Raw genomic sequence first — 17242 nt, 5'->3', positions numbered from 1 at the left:
TTCCCAGTGGTTGTCTCGTTTGCTTTGAATCTATCTTTCATAACAACCTTTGATTCCATGATGAGTATTCGGAAGTTCATAAACATTGTTCATAAATACGAGATGTCGTTTGGTTGACCTCAAAAAATGCTTTCTCGTCTTCAATCTTCACTGTCTATATGAGAAACCTTTTCCATCATCATGTATTTTCTGTTCTCTTCAGCGAGAAGAGTTGAAAGGTCTAAATGGGTATATGGGTATTGAGCTCCCTCAGAACTAAAGCTGCTACTTCGAAGGTAAACTTCCTCTACCCAGCAGCTTATAGCTTCTGCTGCTTTAAAGTACAAACCCAATAGTAGACTGTAAAGCCTTCTGATACTCATAGAAACATAATCTTCTTCGAGTCTTCAAGTAGGCAGTGTTTCTATTATGTTACTTAAAATGGGGTAAACCAAAACCAAGTACCACAACAATAAAAAAGAGTTAAAAAACTGATACACATGACAGTTATTCCTCTTCTCCATCTCTCTAGTCCTTGCTCAGACCATTTCTACCTATAGTTTTGGCCAAACCACCAATTTCAGTTTGGCAGTACCTATAGTTTTGGCCGAACCACTAACCAGTTGTCGTTACTGGCTTTTGCCATGAAAAGAAATCACCTTGCTTGCAAGCTCGACTCCTAACAAGATTACTCGCAAGCTTGGTTTTAAACAGGATATCTTACCTAGTTAATTGCACCCATACTCAGTATAGACAGCGAGATACAGATCCTATAACGTTACAGGGCCACACAAACTTCACACACAAAACTTTGGACGACACTAGAAAGAGACATCATTGTTTCTCTAGATTTAGAAGCCCTGGAACTCGAATCTAATTATAGCTTCAACCCTTGAACCCTAGGATTACTCATATCACCTCCTTTATAATAGAAAATGGGGTAAAAGAAACTCAAGAAGCACAACAATCAAACACTAATAGAAACATAATCTTCTTCGAGTCTGCATTATTTTCCTCCAACAATTACACTAGAACTTGGGTTTGGGTGTATACCACCTGCTTGTTTTTTCTACGAAAAGAAATCACTTAACCAGCAAGCCAAACAAAATTAAAGTGCCATACACATTGCTGATGTAAGAAGGGCACCTGCTCTGCACACCAGATGGCATCAGGAAACCTGGTGAACCTCACAATGGACTGCTTCTGCTAGTCCCTCTTCTTTAAATCAGTCTGCTCCAGTTAGTTGATCAGGAATATGAATACAACCAACATTGTATACGAAAGCCTTCAGACTTCCGATCCACCTCAAACAGGTCCACTGTTATATATCTGTAAGCAGAAATCACTGCTGTTGTAAATAGGGGATTCTCCCGCTTGTATCCGATTCCTTTTGTACTGCAAAATATACTCCTAAAATTAAAACCACTACCCTGTCCTTCACAATATTAGTAGGCATTCCATCTCCCAAGCCATATGCATAAAAAATACCTTCCTCGCTTCAGTTCTTAGATAAACATGGAGATCACAGCTTTTGTAACAAAAAGTTCCAAATGTTTCATCAAAACTTAAACAACGCCTGCAACTGACAAACTCTTTGCCTGTAACTGAATTATTCTGCTGGCACAGATTGAAGCCGCTTGAATCTTGGACATGCAAATGGCTGCTTATAACAAATAGCAGTATTAATCAAGCACCATCCTGCAAGAACAGACACGCATAACATATCTGTATACTGCCTTTATAGTTGAATAATCATTATTTCCACAAAATCACTACACAACACGGATTATTAAGAATTAGACAACCATATTGTGCACCAGATATAGAAACTACCAGTACAGAAAATTATTCTTGTTGACAGCGCATAGGATACTTGTAAAATAATACAAAACAATCAGGAGAGGGAAATAATGTTATCATTGACTGAAACATATATCTGTTTAAGGAGCATATATAATACAAATACAGAACATGAAATACTGAAAGAAAAAAAATAAATAAATAAAAAAACAGATTCAAAGATGCTGAAAGGTCCTCCTCCTAAGCAATCAATATATTACGAAAACTATCATCAGCAATGCAACAAACTAACTAATTATAGCACAAAGCAACCTTCCGCTTCAGGATCAGGAAAAGTGGACGGGTTGGTATAGAATTCGAAGATACGAGTAGGCATGAATTGGAGGGTCAAACAATTCTTCTCGTCCTTGTCGACCTTGGTGATATCAACTTCAAATTGAAAATGGTATGGCAACACCCTGTGTCCTATGAGTCCCAGCCTCGTTAATATCAGGTCCTTGTTTATATGGCCTAACCAATTCGGGGGCAACAATGCAGGCTTTCTGACCTCCTATATGGACAAAATAACATCTTTGTGCAAATTCATATTCCTGAGGCAACCTTGGCAGCTTCAAATCACCAATTCGGGTGATAGATTCTTGATTTTCTTCCAAGGACATAAGATAAACTCCTAGATACCAACGACCAAAACTATAGGCAAACATTATCTTCTTCTTGTCATCAGCACCCGCCGGCAGGTGCAGGACCAAAGCTTAAGAGAGGAAGCCACCGCGGTTATACTGACCAAGACGTTTGAATAATGGAGGCTGGGGCAGGGGCGCCCAACTCCCCACTTTCGGGTCGAATACCTCAAATGAGGGAGGATCAGCCACCAGCCTATATGAAAGTGCATACAGTTTGCCCCCCACCTCCTCCATCAGAGGAAGGAACTTGGCTTCAACTAATGTGCCACCCATCTTGGTAATTCTACTATTATCACGAGGCTGCTTGTGCTTGTTGGGGTCAGTTTCAAAGGCGTAAACATCTCTATGCCAAACTATGTCGGGACGATCAAGTGAAGGCATACGGCCGCAGGGTTTCATGCCGGCGGCGAAAACAATCCGGGAGCCCCACACACCGCAACCCACAGACCCCGGGAGTTCATCCCCGGCCTTATAACCCACTTGCCGTAATTGCAAACCATCATCGTCTTCTGATGACAACAACAAATCGGACAAGTTGCTGGCGCGGACAACATAAGCGACCCACCTTCCAGGGTGGTGCTCAATGTGACATATGTACAGAGACTTGTTAGCCTCCTCCTCGTTCAACTTCAGCTTCTCACTTCTCTTCTTCTTCTTCTTAGGCTTCCTGTGCTTATCAGCCTTATGATGCGGTGGTTCACGGCAGCGTCGACGCCGATGAAGCCGTTCGTCTTCCCCATCGCTGGATCTGTTGGCTAGGTTGAGAGTGGTTTTGGGGGACATAGGATGGCAAAAATCCCCAGCGGGCGGGGCTCCATTGGATACCCGCCCCTAATGGGAAGAGAATTAAGAGACAAATGGGGAATGGGAATGGAGATCCCCAATGGGATGGGGCGGGGATGGTATTGTGATCTCCATCTCCAAACCCGCCCCAATAATATATACATATATTTAACTTATATATATTTTAATTTATTATTTATAATATAAATCGCAAATATATACATTTATTACTTTACTTTAATATCTACGCTTTTATTTTAATGATGTTTTGACTTTTGCACTCACTGAATTATGATTTATGAATTTAATCATATTTTAAATTTATTTGTTGTAGATTTTGATTTTAAAAAATGTAATATGAGAAAAAATTATTTTATTTATTAAATTTTTATTGGGGATTTGGGGCGGGTTTGGAGGCTTAGTCCCCAGTGGGGATGGGGACGGGGAATCCCCAATATATTTTTATTGGGGATTGGGGCGGGGATGGGGGTAGAGAATGACCAGATGGAGATGGTATTGTGATCCCCATTCCCAACCCGCCCCATTGCCATCCCTTGGGGGACATTGGAAATGTTTGGTTTTTCTCAGTTTGCTTTGGGTTCGGTCGGTCCTTTGTTTGTATATTTATACATGAAAAGCCTTAACTCCTGATCTCAGAGGGAAGTGGACTCTACTCCTTCTGTGGTTCGAAATAGGATTCATGATTGGGCTTAGATATTCTTACGATGAGCGGGCCCAATTTTCAAGTTTGCTGTCAGTACACCCTAGTTATTCTTCATTTCACAAACTAATATTATGGACAAAAAAAGGGAAATCATTTTTTTTTTTTGAAAGTTAAAAAGGGAAATCATTATTTTAGAGAGGATTGATAAGTGAATAATTTACTAATTTAGAAAGAGTTTTATGTTTTTCCTAATCGAATTACATAACTTGGTCCAATTTGGTTATGTATTCTATTCTCAGTTGGATTTTGTTCCTAATCCCAGTTGAATGACATATACAAATTGGGATGAGCTCAAACTAGTTACCGTTGTTAAATTCTTTCTTGTACTCCGAACAAGTGGGTTTTCCAAATCAGAAATCATTGACTACCTGTTTTGGTTGGTCACTCGGTCATGATAGTTCCTAACAAAAGAAACCAAACAGCATATTGTGGAGGTGGCTCAGGGACCATGACTCGTTGAAATGGATTCTTTGTCCTAGTGTTTACATCAAACTGACATACAAGTTTTGCATTGCATCCAATCCTTCATTTCAGAAAACAATAAAAAGTAAAACAATCTCAACCATACGAAATGAAGTTTGATTTATATACCATGCAATTTAATTGTTGAATACATGATGAATTTGTTTCAAGGATCTTTTTTCGGTATTTAAGCTGTAGATCGCACAACCAAGCATTTTACCCATATAGTACATGCTCATACTCTACAAGTTGTAAAAACTCTAATTCAGCTTTAACACCACTTGATTTCAACCGCTTCACTGCAAGAATTCAAAAAGAATAAGTTAGCGATCACAATATACACAGACTGTTTCTTCCATGTAAAAATAATGTCATGATTCCAAGAATTATGTCTTACAGATGAAAATACATAGTACACACCTCAATTTTTGTTAATGCTTGAAATCATATTCTGTTAAATAATGTAACCTCCTTATAAGGTGCAATCTAAGGGTTGAATTGCTCATACTTTATTTTCATTATTTTCTCAAAATGCCGGAGAACTCACCATATATCAGAGTACTGCCCCTCTTTTCTTATTCTATTTTTTTTAAAAGGTCATCCTTAAGACCAGATGAATTGACACATCATTAGAGGGAACTAGTGCAAACCTAGCTCCCCTAGGATGAAAATTTAGCCTATCCAGTACTGGGAACCAGAGAACCTAAACTTCAACTAGCCTTTGGACCATATTAAACTTGGGACTATTCATAGTTACAGATGAAAAGTAGACTATCAATCATTCAAGACTGAGGACTCAGGACTGACTAAAGAAGAGGAAAGAGCTTCCCTGTGGAGGCAATTGACAGAGGAAGGCTATAAAGTAGAAATCAACATCTCATGCAAAATCTACAGAGAATTGATTGAATATTCAGATTAACCACATAAAAACAAAGTAAAGACAATCCTCACCTCAGGGTAACAATCTTGACGAACAACTGTCTGATTGTTTGTATTCACATACACCTCACACGAAGCTCTTCCCTGATCAAATTGATGATCACAGTTAGAAAATATCAAAACGAAGAAGTAAACCACACCACAATCACATCACGCACTAACTCATCTCACCCTTACTCAACTGCAACATTTCACACGCATCTTATATCAATCAATACATCCATTAGCAGACAGCAATAGATACTTTATCAGTTATGTGCTTCGTCATTTCTACTTTTTCGATTCTTTCTGCATAAACATCTTACTTCCACAAGCCGCAGCAATACATTCATACACGATAAACCATATAGCACTAGGTTTTACCTGTTCTTTTTCCAGCATTGCGAATCAGCATAGAAATACTCTAGAATCAAAACAAACTAATCACCAACTTGAATGCAGCTCAGCGAACAAACATCACCACAACCAAAGTTCACATATTTGTTCTAAACTTTCAAATCAATACAAGTTCCACAACCAAAAACACATGATCATCATTCAATTAAGCATCAAAACAGAACCAATTCGAATCGAAAATGGAGAACTTCTCGATTGAGCTAAGAGCAGGTTTACCTTGATAGGAATTTTGAAGACAAAGAGCCCAACAGTTCCATCCACCTCCGTATCAGTATCAAAGGGAATCACACCCCTAGCCAAATCTTCAAGCAAGTAAAACACGTCGTGAATGACCTCCAGCCCATCCAGCACGAGCGTGGCGTTCACGTACGACGACCCTCTGGCCCTCACGCGCCCGCCGGCCGAGCTCACAAACCCTAGCTCTCTCCCCCGGTACCCGATTTTGACCACCAGCGAGTCGTAGTCCAGAGAGAAGAAGTCGCGATTCCGGACCCTGATCGTCAGCCAGAACGATAGGTCCAGAGTGAGCTTCGGCGACGAGTGGACTCCGACGTGGTTGAGGTGGATCCGGGCGAGCTCTAGGGCCGGGTCGGAGGGGAAGAGGAAGAACGCGGCGGCGGAGAGGAGGACGAAAGCGACGGTGGTGGATACGCAGAGGCGGAGACGACGTCGTTCGTGGTAGTCGGGAGAGGGGCCGCGGTAATGAGTTAAAACGACGACGTGTTGGGGGTGGTCGGGGTTGGCCGGAATCGGCGCGTAGAATGCAGACTCGCCTTTCGAGGTCTTCTTCATGGTTTCCTTTTTGGCGAGTCAAGAAACGATTTTTTTCCAAAAACTTCGCCATTTTATAATGTGGTCTCACAATATCACTATATCACGAAACGTTGTCATGCCGTGGTTCGGGCTAATTATATTACTCGAATTTAATTAAAATCATAATTATATTACTCGAATTTAATTAAAATCATATAATGAAGTACAAAGCAAAAAAAAATTAAATTAACATAGCCATTCAGAAAATAAATTATGTGGACCAATAACATTAATCGTACCATTATGTGTACCATGATCTGAGATTATATTATAATTTTTTCAATTAAAGGATGCTTACGTGGTAAGATCTGAGCCGTTCACGCAACACACTCGCCACCGATACCTGAAATAAAATTCCAAATATTTCGTAGAAAATCTCAGTACTGCGGCACCACGTGTACTATAATCCGAGATCATGTTATAATTTTTCATCAATGGACAAGATCTGGGCCGTTAACGTAAAACACCCGCCACCAATATAAAAGGCCCCAAAATCCCCAATTCCAAAACCCTAGCTTTCACAACTTTGAACTCCAGAAAATTTGAGTACTGCGGCAATGGATGAGAGGCCGATTTTCAGAGACATAAGGCGGTATTACTGCGAGTACTGTGGAATCTGTAGATCTAAGAAGACTCTGATTGCTTCTCACATCCAAGCTCAGCACAAGGTTTGGTTTGGACCATTAAAGTTGTGATTTTTATGGATTGGGTTTTTGATTATGAGGGAGATAGGGTTCTGGGTTTGGAAGAGATTTTGAAATTGTGTTGTTTCTGGTTTTGGGTCTGTTGATTGTGATTGAAATTTGGGTTCTTTGTGTTTTGGTGTGTAGGATGAGATGGAAATGGCGAAGGGTGATGAGGAAGTTGGGGTGGAGAAGTCTAATACATGTGAAGAATGTGGTGCTAGTTTCAAGAAACCTGCATATCTGAAGCAGCATATGCAAAGCCATTCTCTTGAGGTATTGTGTTTATTGAATTTGAATTGTCTATGTAGGGTTGATGAGAATTGGTTGTTCTTATGAGTTGGGTGTAACTCTTTTGTGGAGAGACACAGTTGATTGTATGTCTGGTTGTATGAGAGTTGTGGAAGGAAAAGTATCTGATTGGCAGTGAAATCAGTGGCATCCGATGATCCTGCTGATGATTGATTTCGAAACAGCTGAGATTTTTGTGCTTTTTTGGTTGAAGTTTCTGTATGTTTTGCATTGATTGAAGATAGAGTTTTTGCAGGAATCAACATGTTTAAGAACTAAACCGTTTGGACCGTGTGAAGCATTGGATCCCACCAAAGAACTCCAAAATGCGAGAGGGTATGGACTTGAATGGACCAGTACCAGGGGGGAGACCTCCTGTGAAGCTCCATCAAGTGATCCTCAATCACGCAGTGGTACTTTTGAGGTTTGAATGCTTGTTCATGTGTACTCTGCAATTATGGTTGTCTGTCTGTGATTTTCTTTTGTCTGTTCTTTACTTTTTGGATGAATTTTCTGTATTGTTTGCAACAATTGAAGATGTGAATTTTGCAGGAATTAGAACTTCTGAGAAGTATTGTTTCAACAGCGTGAAGCATTGGATCCCACACAAAGAACTCCAAAATGCGTGAGGGTTTAGCTTGAATGGACTAGTACCAGGGGGGAGACCTCCTGTGAAGCTCCATCAAGTGAGCCTCAATCACACTGTACACCTCCAGATTTGAATGCTTGTTCATGTGAACTTTTAAGTTATGGTTATTTGTTCATGAATTCACTTCAGCTTGTTTTTTACAGAGGCCATATGTTTGCACAATCGATGATTGTCGTTCTACTTATAGAAGAAAGGACCATTTGAACCGTCATCTTCTTCAGCACCAAGGGAAGCTCTTTAAGTGTCCAATTGAGAACTGTAAGAGTGAATTTGCCTTTCAAGGTAACGTGAAGAGGCATGTTGTAGAATTTCACAGTGAGGATTGCCCTTCTACTAGCATTGAAGGTCGGAAGCAGCATGTGTGCCAGGAACCCGGTTGTGGAAAGGTGTTCAAATTTGCTTCAAAGCTGCAGAAGCACGAGGATTCTCATGGTAGGTTTTATTTCTGAATTCTATTCTTTTTTAGGTTCAATTGTCTATTGTCTATTCTCCTTTTGTCTGTGGTTGTTGAATAATGTAAAGTGACCTATAGAATAAACACATTTTTCTCAAATGAGGAGATGTGGTGTCGCTAAAAGTTTTGTGAATGTTAATGCTAATGCCGTCCTCTGTTTCTGCAGTTAAGCTGGACTCAGTGGAGGCCTTCTGCTCTGAACCAGATTGTATGAAATATTTTTCTAATAAGCAATGCCTTAAGGACCATATCCAGTCCTGCCACACTCATATTACTTGTGAGATATGTGGGAAGAAGGAGTGGAAAAAGAACATCAAAAGCCATCTCCGTACTCATGAAGAGGGAGGTTCTTCATTGGAAATTAAATGCGATTATAAGGGTTGTCTTCTCACATTTTCTAAAGTGAGTTGCGAAGAAGACTTTGAAACTATATACACGTTGGTCTAATTTACTTGGTTTGATATGAAAAAACTGTAGTGTTGGTCAGTTACTTATGTTTTGTTGTTCTCTTTCCAGAAATCAAATCTTCTTCAACATGTGAAGGCTGTACACCTCCAACAAAAACCCTTCGCTTGTAGCTTCTCAGGCTGTGGCAAGACATTCTCATACAAGCACGTGAGAGATAAGCATGAGAAGTCTGGATGTCATGTATATGCCTATGTGAGTGCCATGTTCTTGGAGCATTCAATCCTTTCTGCTGGATTTTTACGTATATGGATAATCATGGTTGTGGGCAAGCCCCATTATGAAGTATGAACTCATGTGTGGCCTCTTGGTTATTGCTTTGATTTGCAGGGGGATTTTGAAGAGGCTGATGAGCAATTCCGGTCAAGGCCAAGGGGCGGGTGTAAGAGGAAGTGTCCTACAGTAGAGATGCTTGTACGAAAAAGGGTTACTCCACCGGATCAATTTGGCCCAGAGACTGAGTTCCTCTCCCAGTTCTTCTCACAAGAAGAGGAATATGAACAGTGAGTGACGCCCTTGTAGTTTCCACTATAACCTATGGAAGTTCGGTATTTTGAGTCTCTAAACTAGATATGTACCTTTTGTAATTATTTAGAGAGTGGGTTTCATAGTCTTGTTTCCTGGGTTCTGTAATCTTCTGAAAATTGCTGGTCTTTAAGAGCAGACTAGAGTGCAAGGCTGGGCATAAGGCTTGAAGCATCAATATATATAGATATGTTTGTTTACAATTCAGACACCTAAGATATTTTTCTCCAGTCTTTTTAGCTTACTTTCCAAGCACAATTACTCTTTTTTGTTATCAGTTACACTGATCGTTGCAACTAGATGAGACGCTAGCTAGAAATTTATCAGATAAAGGCACTGAGGAATTGAAAGGCAGATAGGCTGAAGATCAAGTGAGCTCTGAAGTAATATTTTCAAAATCCCTATTCCAAGCACCCCGAAGGTCTCATATTCGTGAATCGATCAGAAGCACTAAGAAAAAAATAGTGAATGAACTTCAGATTGCCGAATTATTCAAATGCAAAAAAGACGAGACTAGGTTACAAAAGGATCAAAACGCCAATTCATATCTGCCTATCTCCTTTCCCAGCGAAGTCCTCAGGGATCCTATCACTTGTTACCACTTGTTACCTCTAAAGTAAAGGAACTAAGGAATTGAAAAGACAGCAGTTACAGTTGAAAGCAACCAACAAATTTTGCATGACAGAAGGCATTTAGAGAAATCGTATTCACAGATGCCAGTGTTCAGGCTTTTGAAGGAGAATTCATCATCATCATTGCTGTTAGCAGTAAATTGAAATTCAAATGTAATGAAAGCAATGCGAAACGTATGTCTAGCTTTCATTCACTGGAAAACAATAAGGGAAAAATCCAACAGTGTCTGGAGACTCTGAGGACTGTCAAAATGATACCTGAACTTTCAAACGTATCAATGTGATACCTAGACTTATATTTTCTTGTCAACGTAGTACCTACATCAACTTTCTGTCACGGCTCCGTCAGTTCGAGTCACGTCTGACGCATGTGAGGCCGAAAATGAGGGCAAAAAAGACTTTTCCACTCCATCAAATCCTAAATGAATAAATTTAAAATTTAAAATATTAACATAATAATTTATTATATTGAAAATAAAAGATGATTAATTTTTTTTGCTTTTTCTATTAATCAAGATCAATCCAATATATTCTCCAAAAAAAAAAAAAAATCCCAATCCGATAAGTATGAACCTAACATTTCTTCATGTTCATATTCTCAAACCCAGCAAAAAGGCAAAAATAAAACAAAAGAAATCTCAATTGTTCATGTTCTTGAACCCATTCTTGTTCATCTTCTTAAACTCGACAAACCCATTTTGAAAGAGAAATGAAAGATCTGGGAACTCCAAGAACAAAAAAGAATGAGAAATAATTTTTTTTAGCAAAGCTCCTCCCTTGTTCGATTCACTTCTAAAACACAAAACCAAGTCCAACTTGTTTCTGCAAAATCATTCAACCCTATTCAACTCCCAAGTCTGCCTTAATTGGTGGCAACACTAGCAGCTGCGGCGAGGACCACGAGGTCCGCGCCCCGAAGAAGCGGGCCGAGCATTGGATCTAGGAGAAGACCCGTTGCCTTATCAGCTTCCGCCGCGAGGTCGATGGCCTCTTCAACACCTCCAAGTCCAACAGAGAAAGCACGAAGACTTGGATTGCAAAACAACCAAAACAATCACAGATGTATCAGATCGAATTAACACAAAATTTCATTCCTCTTTTGAAATCGCCTCAACAACATCAATGCAGACCTGTTGTGAAATGGGCAATAAAGAAGAAGAACCAAAAAGACGTTGCAGAAACCCTGAATTTTATTTTTCGTCACCACCACCCACACCCACACCTCCACCAAAACTCGAACTCAAACTCAAAATCCATTAATATCAAGTTATTAACTACAACAAAAACACCAGCAAGTAATGATATAGATGATCTCTCAGCCCTCCTCCTTCCTCGATCTCAAGTCCCGCTTTGAGTATCGTTGAAGTTTCCAGAGAACCCAATCCCAATCCCAATCCCAATCCCAATTTCAATTTCAATTTCGTCCTCCAAAATGAAGGACATAGTCTTCTTGAAGCCTCGCTTGTCAAAGATCTGAAATCGGCGATGAAGTGCGCCGCCGATCCTTTCGTCGAGGTCAACAGCGTCAGCGCTGTGTGCCTGAAATCGAGGAGTACTGAGGTGTTGTTGCGGGAGGAATTGGCGAGGACAACCAGTCTTTTTAGAGAGTGGTTGATTGAGGGGAGAGGAAGAAGACGAGAGGTGGAGGGGTGAAATACTGGTTACTACCCTGTGGTTTAGGTCCAAAATCAATTCAGTCCCTGGACTTCTAATTTCATCAAAAACACCCCTGCAGTTTCAATTTTGATCTAATAGGTCCAATTCGTTAGTCTTCCGATAATTGAGTCATTTAACTTGTTGACGTGGCTCATATATGACATATGTTTTATGATGTAGTGTTGAGGTGGCATCCAGAGTCAATTTAGGAGTGGATCTCACTATTAGAAATCTATCAAATAAAAAGTTTTCATCAAATAATCAAACTATAAGTTGAACCATAGCAGAATATTAACAAATTGGACCAATTATATCAAAATTGAAAGTATAGGGGTGTTTTTGATGAAATTACAAGTCCAGGGACTGAATTGATTTTGGACCTAAACCACAGGGTAGTAACCAGTATTTAGCCCAAAAAATTAATTTAAAAAATTAAAGGTAAATCAGTCTTTTTACCAAAAAAAAAAAATATTTAAAATGTTTTTACCAAAAAAAATATTTAAAATTTCAGTTATAGGGCAAAATCAGTCTTTTTACCTTCATTTTGTACCTCACGTGCCTCACACAGTCACACGTGGTAAATTTAACGGTGTCGTGACGGAAAGTGGATGTAGGTACTACGTTGACAAGAAAATATAAGTCCAGGTATCACATTGATACGTTTGAAAGTTCAGGTATCATTTTGACAGTCCTAAGAGTCTCCAGACACTGTTCGTGCATTTTAAATGTCAGTTATAGGGCAAATCAGTCTTTTTACCTTCATTTTGTATGTCACGTGCCTCACAAGTGGTAAATTTAACGGTGCCGTGACGGAAAGTTGATATAGGTACTACGTTGACAAGAAAATATAAGTCCAGGTATCACATTGATACGTTTGAAAGTTCAGGTATCATTTTGACAGTCCTCAGAGTCTCCAGACACTGTTCATGCATTTTTCCCAAACAATAATGTCAAGTTCATCAAGTTTCACCAAAACCAAAATTCTGGTCAAAGGCTTGTTAGAGTTCATAAATAAATCCTTTTGTTTTTTTTTTGGCCCCTTCTTTTCTCCAAACTCCATTGCTGTCAACACTTCATGTCTAGCTTTCAGTCACAGAAAAGAAAGAAAGATCTATCTTCAAAACTTTGCTACTTTTCCCAACAGTAGCCAGAATTAAAATATCAAAGAAATTGGATTGGCACCTGAGGAAGAGTATATGAGGCTTGTACTCAGTGATCTTGGAGTAGCCCATAAATGAATCGGCTCCACTTCAACCAACACCTCCTTGGTTCTTCAGCTCTGCCACGGTGACTTTGATTCATGGGTTTGGAATAGTATTCACAAACTTTGATACAGTAACTGGGGTTTGAGACTCAGAGGGTCAGAGCTTCAGAGCCTTAGAGTTGAGTGCATACAAAGCTCTGCTGATAGCTCTGCAACTAAAAGTAAAATCTATGATTGAATGATTGAATTTTGGCTTTGGCCTACCTAGTTTTTGTGAGAGCAAAAGGACAGCAGAGTTAGCACTGCATCAATCTCAATGGTCAAGTACAAAAAGGAACTTACAGAACTAGCAGCAGTTAACAGTTATTAGCTGCAGTGCTGACTTGACCATTTTGAGACCAAAGCTTCTGTTATTTTCAGGCAAGATAAAGATTCCTACTTTTTACCAGGAAATGAGAAATCCCAACGTGTCTTTGGGATGTTGACTTCTCCAAAAATGACACTTGATGTTAAGCTTAAGATAAAATGGTTAAATTTAGAAGAGAAAAAAAACGAGCTTTAATGCGTACACGAAACTCAAGCTATGCAAAAATCTTCAACAATGGGAAAGTGTTGAATAATTGATGCCTCTAGGTTATCTACATGAGATGGAAAACAGTCGTACGTACAGTGCTGCGATCATATGACTTCATGTCAGGAAGAAAATTTAGAGGCCAAAATGATTCAGTTAGGTCTTCGATGGTAAGGTTGGTCTTGTACGTCTAGCAAATAAGCAAAGCAAGAAACTTATTGATGTGTTGACATTGCGAATGACAGAAGCAATTAAAGGCGTCGGACATTTCTTCAATCCAACATTTGTGGCACCATTGTCTGTTGTTTTTCCTAGAGAAGCATCAGATTCAATGATTCATCACCATTGCTAGTGTTCACTTCATGAGTTCCATAGACTTTAGCATCAGTATATATACATTGAATTCGCAATACATAATGTCAAGGTGATGAAAGAAAAGACTAAAGTACTATGTATATCTCTTCTTGTGTATTGTCATAGAAAAAAGGACTAAATTCAATTTAGTCCCTCGAACTTTAGGGCTAAAATCACTTTGGTCCCTGACTTTTTTTTTAATCACGATGGTCCCTGCACTTCCAAATTACATCAAACTAGTCCAAATTTGACTTTGACTCGAAACATGACGTCATACGCTGATGTGGAACCGACATGGGGTCCCACCTTTCAGACTCTGACCCTCAGTTTGAACGAAAAGTCCAAACTGCCCCTACTTCTTCAGATTTTTTTTTTCTTTTTCTTTCTTCCTTTCCTCGATTCTATTCCCTTTCGTCTTCTTCCTTTCTTCCAACCCTCTTCCTACTCTGATTTCTTCTTCTTCTCAATTCAAAATTCTCCTCCAGAACCCTAATCTCCAATCAAGATCCTATGTCTCCTCCCATTCCGCCGCCAGTTACACCACCGCCGTGCTGGAGAAAAGACCAGCCCCACCTAGAAGGTTTCAGCGATCACGGACGAGATCGGGGCTTACTCTGCTCGAGGTCTCAGACCTAACGGAGGTCTTGAGAGTGGAATTGGGGATGAAGCCGACAACGATGATGATGATGATGATGCCAGGGATGGGAATCGACGGGCTCTGGGGCGCCGATAAGGGCAGCGATGTGGCATTGGGAAGGCGGAGGAGAACGACGTCGTTTTTGTTGTGTTGAATAATCAGGACTTAAAGGAGCTGCCTTCTTCGCTGCCCACGAGCTCCGAGGCTCAGTTTTACCCGGAGGCACATGGCCCACTGCTGCCGGGGTCGGACTTTGACCAGCCCTACATGCAACCCGGAACCCAGGTTTGACTTCGGGCCCTAGCTCAATCAAAGGTGTGATCTTTTGAACTGAATGAGTTGAGTTCATGTGTACTTAGTTTGGGTTGTGATTTTTGTGTCAGAGCTCAGACTTTCTTCGCAATTTTAACTCTGTTGGTGGTGGCTATGGACTGCTTGAAATAGAAGACGGCGTTTGATATGAAGCTTGGTTCTTGGTGGGCATTCATAGGAGGCGTTGTAGCATCTGAGACCCTATGCCAAGACCACTCTGCTTCTTTCCCCCCTCACAATTTCACATTTCCTCCTATTCTCAAAGCCTGTGCCAAGCTCCGATCAGCCCCTCAAGTCCAAATGGTCCACACCCATCTCCTGAAAATCGGGTTCTTCTCCGACGTCTACGCTGTCACCGCTCTCACGGACGCTTCCATGAAGCTCAACCTCATGGACGATGCACTCAAGGTGTTCGACGAAATGCCTCACCGAAACTTGGCTCCTGTAAACACTGTGATTTCCGGGTTGTTGCATAATGGACATTGCATAGAGGCTTTAAAGGTGTGCAAGAGCGTTGGTTTTGGAGGGCTCGGGTTGAATTCAGTTACTATAGCTAGTGTGTTTTCGGCGTGTGACAATGCGAAGCAGGGGATGGGAATGGATTGCGTGGCGGTGAAGCTCGGGGTTGAGAGTGATGTTTATGTTGCTACCTCAGCTGTGAGTATGTATTGGAGCTGTGGGGAGTTGGTTTCTGCTGCAAAGTTGTTTGAACATATGCCTGTCAAGAATGTGGTGAGTTATAATGCTTTTATAACAGGGCTTTTGCAGAATGGGGTTCCAAGGGTGGTGTTGGATGTGTTTAAGAAAATGAGAGCATGTAGAGGTGAAAATTCGAATTCACTGACATTGGTTTCGGTTCTTTCTGCTTGTGCTAGTGTTTTGTATCTCTGATTTGGTAGGCAGGTGAATGGTTTGATCATGAAAGATGATGGTATCGGTGTTGGAGTTCAGATGCGGTGGAGGAGGTGGTGGAGGAGGGCGTGTGTTGGATCGATTTGGCTTTTAGGCTTGGGAGATCTGAGAGAGAGGTAAAGTTAGAAGGGAGAAAAAGAAAGAAAATTAGAAATTAGAATAAATTTTGGTAAAAAGAAAAAAAAAATTAGATTAAATTGGAAATGTCTATTTTACCCTTCGTGGGAATTTAAAATTTGCAAAGTAGGGCCCATGTCGTTTCCACATCAGCGTATGACGTCATGTTTCGAGTCAAAGTCAAATTTTGAACTAAGTTGATGTAATTTGGAAGTGCAGGGACCATCGTGATTAAAAAAAAAAGTCAGGGACCAAAGTGATTTTAGCCCTAAAGTTCAAGGGACTAAACTGAATTTAGTCCTAAAAAAAATGTATATGAATCATGGTCAACGTCAAGACAAAATGGAAGAGAGCTCAGCAAATACTCATGAGGATGTTTGTTTACTGTGCAAACTTGACATGGACAATTCTAGACCACAAAATGTGTTATACGTGTCGGAACCTGGATGAAAGAGTAGAATGATTAGTTACAGTGGCCTCATCAAAAAGCCCGCGGATCAAGTGGGCCGATGGAGGCCCGCCGGCCCTGAGGGCTAAAAGCCCGGCCCGGCTCGTTAAAAAGCCCGCAAAGCCCGCCTCGGGTGGGTAGTGGGCCGACCAGCAAAAAGCCCGGCCCGTAGGCCCGGCCCGTAAAAGCCCGTAAAATATTTTATATATATATATATATGTGTGTGTGTGTGTGTGTGTTTATATATATATATATATATAGGGTAAGGCTATGGTATGTTAATGTTTCTCATACATCAACTTTTTTTATTACTTTGAGAACTCATTTTACCACTTTAAGGACTCATTTTATCACTTGAGAACTCATGTGGTAACTAAGAAAATTTACCACTTTAAGGACTCATGTTACTACTTTGAGGACTAATATTACTATTTTGAGGACTCATTTTACCACTTTAAGGCAATTGTATGCATGTCATACGTTAACATATTGTAGAATTTCCCATATATATATATATATATGTAGATATGTGTGTGTTTGTTTATAAATATATATATACACACATATAGATATATATTTGTGTGTGTTTATATATATATATATGTGTGTGTGTGTGTGTGTGTGTGTGTGTGTTATATATAGATATATATATATATGTGTGTGTGTTTATAAATATATATATATATATATATATATATATATATATATATATATATATATATATCAATATATCATGTATGTGTGTGTGTTTAT

At 40.0% G+C, this 17242-nt stretch overlaps 4 protein-coding genes across 7 annotated transcripts; 2 read left to right on the top strand and 2 right to left on the bottom strand.

Moving 5' to 3' along the window:
- Nucleotides 1–959: 959 nt before the first annotated feature.
- LOC133711394 (uncharacterized) lies at nt 960–3398 on the bottom strand. Of its 2 annotated transcripts, XM_062137533.1 has the most exons (3): nt 2092–3398; nt 1468–1677; nt 960–1374 (listed from the first exon to the last, which is right to left on the bottom strand). In XM_062137533.1, the coding sequence occupies exon 1, from the start codon at nt 3243–3245 to the stop codon at nt 2532–2534; it is 714 nt and encodes a 237-aa protein (XP_061993517.1). In that variant the 5' UTR covers nt 3246–3398; the 3' UTR covers nt 960–1374; nt 1468–1677; nt 2092–2531. The 2 variants fall into 2 exon arrangements, with proteins under 2 accessions (XP_061993517.1, XP_061993510.1); XM_062137526.1 differs by having other exon boundaries at nt 960–1677.
- A 1136-nt stretch (nt 3399–4534) lies between these two features.
- LOC133727003 (uncharacterized) lies at nt 4535–6626 on the bottom strand. 2 transcript variants are annotated; one of them, XM_062154630.1, is made up of 3 exons: nt 5983–6625; nt 5383–5454; nt 4535–4730 (listed from the first exon to the last, which is right to left on the bottom strand). In XM_062154630.1, the coding sequence occupies exons 1-3, from the start codon at nt 6556–6558 to the stop codon at nt 4728–4730; spliced, it is 651 nt and encodes a 216-aa protein (XP_062010614.1). In that variant the 5' UTR covers nt 6559–6625; the 3' UTR covers nt 4535–4727. The 2 variants fall into 2 exon arrangements, with proteins under 2 accessions (XP_062010614.1, XP_062010615.1); XM_062154631.1 differs by lacking the exons at nt 4535–4730; nt 5383–5454 and adding an exon at nt 5521–5773 and having other exon boundaries at nt 5983–6626.
- Nucleotides 6627–7069: 443 nt separating this feature from the next.
- On the top strand, nt 7070–9857 carry LOC133711382 (transcription factor IIIA-like). 2 transcript variants are annotated; one of them, XM_062137515.1, is made up of 7 exons: nt 7070–7247; nt 7410–7538; nt 7810–7977; nt 8346–8634; nt 8823–9058; nt 9173–9316; nt 9452–9857. In XM_062137515.1, the coding sequence occupies exons 1-7, from the start codon at nt 7137–7139 to the stop codon at nt 9626–9628; spliced, it is 1254 nt and encodes a 417-aa protein (XP_061993499.1). In that variant the 5' UTR covers nt 7070–7136; the 3' UTR covers nt 9629–9857. The 2 variants fall into 2 exon arrangements, with proteins under 2 accessions (XP_061993499.1, XP_061993502.1); XM_062137518.1 differs by lacking the exon at nt 7810–7977.
- Nucleotides 9858–15159: 5302 nt separating this feature from the next.
- LOC133728940 (pentatricopeptide repeat-containing protein At2g02750-like) lies at nt 15160–15903 on the top strand. The gene has a single exon (XM_062156428.1). It carries the CDS (start codon nt 15160–15162, stop codon nt 15901–15903), a length of 744 nt encoding a protein of 247 aa, XP_062012412.1.
- The last annotated feature ends 1339 nt before the right edge of the window (nt 15904–17242 follow it).

The sequence above is a fragment of the Rosa rugosa genome, chromosome 1 (assembly GCF_958449725.1).
Source record: "Rosa rugosa chromosome 1, drRosRugo1.1, whole genome shotgun sequence".
NCBI classification, from domain to species: Eukaryota; Viridiplantae; Streptophyta; class Magnoliopsida; order Rosales; family Rosaceae; genus Rosa; species Rosa rugosa.
The sequence above is the reverse complement of the archived record's forward strand: the minus strand, read 5'-3'. Positions and strand labels throughout refer to the sequence as shown.

Excerpts from the sequence above, each read along its gene's own strand:
- LOC133711394 (XM_062137526.1), bottom strand. The coding sequence starts at position 3,245 with ATGTCCCCCAAAACCACTCTCAACCTAGCCAACAGATCCAGCGATGGG.
- LOC133727003 (XM_062154630.1), bottom strand. The coding sequence starts at position 6,558 with ATGAAGAAGACCTCGAAAGGCGAGTCTGCATTCTACGCGCCGATTCCG. Across the intron at positions 5,455-5,982 it reads TCTTCAAAATTCCTATCAAG|GGAAGAGCTTCGTGTGAGGT; the intron begins GTAAACCTGCTC and ends CAATTTGATCAG.
- LOC133711382 (XM_062137515.1), top strand. The coding sequence starts at position 7,137 with ATGGATGAGAGGCCGATTTTCAGAGACATAAGGCGGTATTACTGCGAG. Across the intron at positions 7,539-7,809 it reads TGCAAAGCCATTCTCTTGAG|GAATCAACATGTTTAAGAAC; the intron begins GTATTGTGTTTA and ends GAGTTTTTGCAG. Across the intron at positions 9,059-9,172 it reads GTCTTCTCACATTTTCTAAA|AAATCAAATCTTCTTCAACA; the intron begins GTGAGTTGCGAA and ends TTCTCTTTCCAG.
- LOC133728940 (XM_062156428.1), top strand. The coding sequence starts at position 15,160 with ATGAAGCTTGGTTCTTGGTGGGCATTCATAGGAGGCGTTGTAGCATCT.